This window comes from Sarcophilus harrisii, chromosome 5 (genome assembly GCF_902635505.1).
Source record: "Sarcophilus harrisii chromosome 5, mSarHar1.11, whole genome shotgun sequence".
Taxonomy (NCBI): Eukaryota; Metazoa; Chordata; class Mammalia; order Dasyuromorphia; family Dasyuridae; genus Sarcophilus; species Sarcophilus harrisii.
The window spans coordinates 268,560,553-268,566,552 of record NC_045430.1 but is presented as its reverse complement, the minus strand read 5'-3'; the positions used below and the strand labels follow the sequence as shown (position 1 = coordinate 268,566,552).

At 43.3% G+C, this 6,000-nt stretch overlaps 1 protein-coding gene across 1 annotated transcript in view; it reads left to right on the top strand.

Moving 5' to 3' along the window:
- Positions 1 to 630: 630 nt before the first annotated feature.
- The window catches only part of TOPAZ1 (testis and ovary specific PAZ domain containing 1), a 68,615-nt gene continuing 63,245 nt past the window's right edge, over positions 631 to 6,000 (top strand). Inside the window, exons 1-2 of the mRNA XM_031940259.1 lie at positions 631 to 1,165; positions 1,451 to 3,941. Of these exons, the coding sequence (XP_031796119.1) occupies positions 631 to 1,165; positions 1,451 to 3,941 (3,026 nt within the window). The remainder of the gene's footprint in view (positions 1,166 to 1,450; positions 3,942 to 6,000) is intronic.

Below are 6,000 nucleotides of genomic sequence, written 5' to 3'. Positions count from 1 at the left end.
CCCCTGACTGACAGGCCTTGCCCTCCCTCCCTCCCTCCCCACTTCCCGTGCGCCGGCCTCGCTTTCGCCATGGAGGCCTCCACCCTGTGGGGAGCCCCCCCCCCAGCCCCCGTACCTCCTCCCCCTCCCGTGCGAACCTCGCTTTCGCCTGGCTGGCCTCTCTCCCCGTTCCCCCGCCCCCACCCTTGCGCGAGCCTCTCTGGCTCCGGAGGCTGCCTCACGGGAGCCTCCGCGCTCGCCCCCCTCCGCGCTCGCCCCCCTCCGCGCTTCCTGTGCCTCCGGCCTCGCTTTCGCTTGGAGGAGCCGCCTGACGGACCAGCCTCGGGCTCCCCTCCCCGCCCCTGCACGAACCTCGCTTTAGCTCCCGCTCCGGACGCTGCTGATGTCGGGGGCGCCGGTGTAGGTTGATTGGGGGGGGGAGGGAGGGAGCAGAAGGGGGGGCTCGGAGGGTCCCGCGCGTCACTTCCGCTTTCCCGCTGCCTCGCCCTAAGCGTGTGAGAAGCACGAGTCGCGCGCGCCCGGGAGCGAGGCTGGCTCGAGGAGTGGCGCGAGGCAGTGGCAGCGGCGGCCGCAGCCGGGGGTGCACGTCGAGGCGGGGGCGGCGGAGGCTGCTTGGGGGCGGGGCGGGTCATGCCGCGGTTGCGGTCGCGGGGCTCGGGGCCCGCGCGGCCTGGCGACGGCGACGACGGCGGCAGCGAGGAGGCGGAACGGGAGTGGGCGTCGGGCCGCCGCCTGTGCACTCGGGCCGCGGCCTTGTCCGCAGGGCCCTGCCCGGAGTCCGCCTCAGCCAGGCGGGACAGGAGGAGGCGGCGCCGGCGCCGGCGCGCCCGGGAGACTGCGGCGGCGGCCGCCCAAGCGGAGGAGGAGGAGGCGCCGCGGCGGAAGCGCGGCCGCAGGCCCGGCGTCGGGGAGGCCCGGCCGGCTAGCGAGCGGCGGCCGCAGCCTCCGGGGCGCGGGCTGAGCCGGGACCGCAGCCGGGGCCTGAGGGGAGCGGGGCCTTGTGCAGCCGGGGACGAGGCCTCGGGCGAGCAGAGCCTCAGCGACGGGTCGGGAGAGGAGAGGAAGCAGCGGAAGCGGCGCAGGCGGAGCCGGAGCCTGGGCCCCCCCTGGGCCCCCGAGCGGCCGCCGGTGCCCGGGCAGGAGGAACCGGAGCCCAAGGACAGAGGTGGGGCGTCCTCGCAGCCGGGGCGGGGGAGCGGGGTGTGGCCGCGTCCGCAGTCTACAAAGGGGGAAACGGAGGTTAAGAGCCCGGTCTGGGCCGCGGGCGGGAAGGTGTGGGTGGGGGGCCTCGGATCCTGCACCCTAGCCTGCCGCCCAGACTGGCCCAACTGTCTGTCGCAGGGGGAGGCTTTAAAGTGCTCAGAAGATAGGCTTACTGAACCCTTCTCTCTAAGTTCTACTCCGAGAGCCATCGGGAATACTGATTTCTGGTTTTTTGTTTTTTATTTAGCAAAGAAAAAAACTAAAGAAGATTTAAGTGGAAAAGATGAGCTTTCGCCAGCAACTGACTTGAATTTGCTTTGTGATTATAGCATGAAGGAATCATTAATCAGTTCTGAATCTTTTCAAACAATGGAGTCCAGTGCATTTAAAAGCATGACTTTAATGCAGACTTTGGGCAAGGAAGACTTAGTACAATGTAATAAAAGGAAAATTAGAATCGCAAAACCTAAAGGGTTAGAAACCTTCTCTCCCAAAGTAGCTGAAAACAGGGATGTACAGAACACTTTAGCAGAGTTCCAAGATGGGCTGTACAGGGAGAGTTCCAATTATTCTCATAACAGCCTGTCACCTACAGTAGAGATGGGTCCAGTGATTAAAGGCGACAGTAATTGCCAACCCTTTTTAAAGGATTGTAGTGATGGAAGAAGTCCTGCTTATAAAAGTGGTGAGCATGTGCATGTGGCAGAAATGGCCTCAAAGATAAAGAAAGAGAATGTGGAGAAGAGTGATGTGAATGGTATCCCTCATCTTCTGTTAAAGGAAGAAACTGCAGGAGCAAAAAAATCATTGCTTGAAGGAAACAAAGAAGGATTACACCAGAACAGAAATAATGGCACCTTTTCTTGCTTTCAAAATACAAAAAACAAGCACTCCAAAGAAGTTAAAAGAGGCGTTGGGAGAAAACCCAGGAAAAGGATGAGATTATCTGAAAAAATGGATGAAACAGTTCCTGAGATAAATTTCCCAAATGTGGATAACAAATCAGATGAGTTGTTGTTACAAGCAAAGCAAATGTTCACAGAAAACAAAGATACTTTAGATTTTAAAACAAATTCAGTTGTTTTCAGAAAGGGTTCCTCTTTAATGGATAATTCTCTTAGTTCTCAGGAAATCACTGAAGAGAAGAATTACAAGAAAATGAGCATAAGACACCATGCAAATGATACATTTGAGAAAACATTTGAAACCTATGGTAGAAAAGAAAGAAATAAGACTGTTCCAGAGCCCTGTGACCATAAAAGCACAAAATCAGATGAACACCTTAAGTTGGTGAAAAACCCCATCGTGAAACTCTCTCGAGATATATTTGACATTTCTGATTATCATTGTGTTGAAAAGAGAGCTTCAGAAGACTTTAAAAGTGAAACTGAAGAATTAAAACTAAGTTGTAGAAGAGCAATTCCAATGACTGGTAAAAGAATTTGGCCTTATTATTCATGTGCTAGGACATCTGTTTGGTGTCATAAAAAGGGTATCTTAATTGAATCAAATGCCTTTCCTTCTGCACCTCAAGAAAGTCTATGTGAAGATAATTCTGATAGGCTGCTTCTAAGTAATGAACTCTTAGTTGATAATGCCCAATTAATGTTACAGAGTTTTGTTACAGAAGCAAAGAAAACACCTTCAAGTAAAGAAAAAGGGGACGTAAAAGGTTTTTTGTCTTCTGTTACTGCGCTAACATCTCCTTTAATGGATATAGAGGAGCATGTAAACAGCAATAACAAAAAAGGGAAGTCGGAAGATCTGAGTAGAATTGAATCAGAGGTGATTTCTAATGGCAGTGAAAATACCCATTCAACTAATGTGACCCTACATTTGGCGGTGAATCCAAGAAAAGATAAAGGAATTTCAGCAAAACTTAATCTGTCCTCTTCTCAAGATAATCAGGATGTAAACAGTGTTGCAGGCAAAATTATGAGTCGGAAAGCAGCTCTTGCCCAACAGACACTTGCAGTGCCAAATTTAGTGAAAATGCTAAATACTGGGCGGCTGACAAACTTTAAAATCCCTTTACTCAAGAATAAAACAGAACCCAAAAAGGAGGTAAATGTTAAGACAGAGAAGGAAGCCTATAGTCCCCTGGAGCTTCTTGACAATTTCTCTACAACAGAAATTAGACAGAATAGGATGAAAGAAATTGGCAGTACAGTAAATTTAAACCAGCAGTCTCTGTGCATCCCAGCTGGTGTCCCACTAATGCAAGTAAATACTGATGAGATCTGCAGTAAAAACTCTAGTACTTTTTCTCAGAGCTTTGTGAAACAAGCTAAAACGAATTCACCTGACTTGCTTTCTGAGGCTGTCCTAGAAACTATAGTTCCTACCTATGAGAAGAGTGATTTTTCTTCTGATTCTGGTTATATAAAGAGAAGCCCTTTATGCTCACCTTGCAGGGAACCTCACTTGTTTGATTCTTTTATTTCATCTGGAGAAGTTGGTGAGGAAGCATCCAGAAAAAGCTTTGCAGAAATTAAAGTTGCATTTCCAGATATACTTCAAGCTTATGAAGATGATGTCCTTGTAATTGATGTAATTCAAGATGATCCAGACCTCTTTGGAATTGAAGGGGAACCTTTATTTACGTCAGATGATGCTTTTAAAAACCAAGAACCTAATAGTGCGGAAGACTTCCAAGAAATTGATTCAAAGCCTATGAAACTGCAAGAGAAAAGAGACCCAAGCAATGACTCTGGGTATGCCTGTCAGCATGTAAAGAGGTACCTTTTTAGATGCAAAATATTGCAGAAGTTCAGTTTTTGTTTTTTTATTTTTACTTTTTTAGGTTACACTATAATTTTTTTTTCAGTTACCAATAAGCTGGGTAGTGGGTTTGTTTCTTTAATGTAATTTCAGATCACAGTATTTGAGACAAGGAAATAATTATGAGAAAAGCAAAGTGGAAGTAAAAGTTTACCTAAATCTTAGAAATTAGATTAGGTATAAGTATCAGGTGTACGTATATGATAGAAAACTTTTTTGTTGCTACATTTACAAATCAATAGTAAATATTAAATTGCATATGTAGTTAATGGAAAATATTAAGCAATAATAACAAATAGGATTTCCCAATATAATTTAAATTCATGTTTTTTTTTAATATCTTCTGGATTAATACATTTCTTTCCCTGAAAGGCAGCTCCTCTCTATAAACTTAACTTTTGTGGTTAGTATTTCAACTATTTGATGTCCATGGGGTGTCTTTTCACTGGGAGGGAAAAGCCTTATTTGTTAAGGGAGAGATTCTATCTTCCATTTTTCTTAAAACCTTTAAATGAATTGAGTTTAATGTTCTGTATTTACAGAGATAAAAGTAAAAAACAGACGAAACTATGGAGTTATGCTATAGACTTTATAAATGTATATAGAATTAATGTATGTGAAGCTTGCACTTACTGTGATGAAATATTTCTCTTTAATCACTTTAGTCACACAAGATTTCCTAGGAGGACAAAATTTAACAAATACTCCACTTTAAGTAAATATAATCATAGTCAACCTCTCGTTTTCCAGGCAGATGTTAAGCCTAAAATATGATAGTAAGTAAAAAAACAGGAATCTTGCTGGGTACAAATTTATCTCATATTCTTAACCAAGTACTGACATTGAGGTGGTATAGTGGCTAGAGTTCAGTTTAAAAAACAACCCTCACTACCATTTTTACCAAGGATGCATACTTAATTTATATTTGAATTTCATTGAAAACTATAGGTGTACAGTACAATCCTAAAGTTTAAGGTTTAAACAACTTTTTTTAGCCATTACTTCGTTCTAAAATAATGTCATTGTGAGATCATAGAATTAGAAGGGACCTTACAAATGACCTAGTGCCACCTGCTATTAGGGACTGAGAGACTAATTTATTCAAAGTCAAATCTTAAGAAGTAGGAAAGTCAAGATTTGAAGGCAGTTCTTTCCTGACTGGTGCTTTTTTTTTTTTTTTTTTTTTTTTTTTTTTTTTTTTTATACACTATTTTGCCTCAATTCTCAAGGAGCTGTGAGCATGGTGAATTTTAAGATAGTTTTGAGTGAACTGTTTGAAACGGCACAAAAAGTGGAAATAATCAAAAATTGGCTACCCTGCATTTTACTTCAATACCTTATCTACATTTCATGTCTTTGAAGATTTTTAAGTTGGACTTCTCCCCTCTTAAAAAACACCTGATGATCAATCTGCACTTTTTCTGTATGTCAAGAGATTAAATTATTTTGATGGCATTTTTAATAGTAATCACAAAAGATAATTCCATTCATTCAAATGCATTTCCTTCACTTATGTAGTTTTCAAACTAGGTAATAAATACATCTCCTATTTTTTGTGATTGAGGCAAACTGGGATTTAGTGAGTTAATTTTGTAGAGGAAAAGCATTGCCTTCTGTCTCTGCACAGATCACCATATTGTACGGTATTTATATAGATAATCATGTTATAGGTGTAAAACTAAGTACGTGAGCATTATGTTAACCTACCCTGAAAAGTTACTTAGCATTCAAGAAGTAATTTGTTTTTAATATTCAGAAACTTGATTTCTTAATGATTTGGAAGTACATTTTTTTATTTCTAATTGCTTTTAAATCTCATGGTGTTTCATTTTCCTCCCCAAGCTTTATTATATTATTTTTATTGTACAGATTTATATTGTATCTTTTTTGTTTTTATTGGGATTTTTTAATTGTCTAAATCCCTAGATTTAGAATTAAAAGAGATGATGTTGACAGTTTTTAAACAGATCTTTTATTTCCAGTTTTTCCCCAACTTTATTTTAGTTTTTCTTCTCA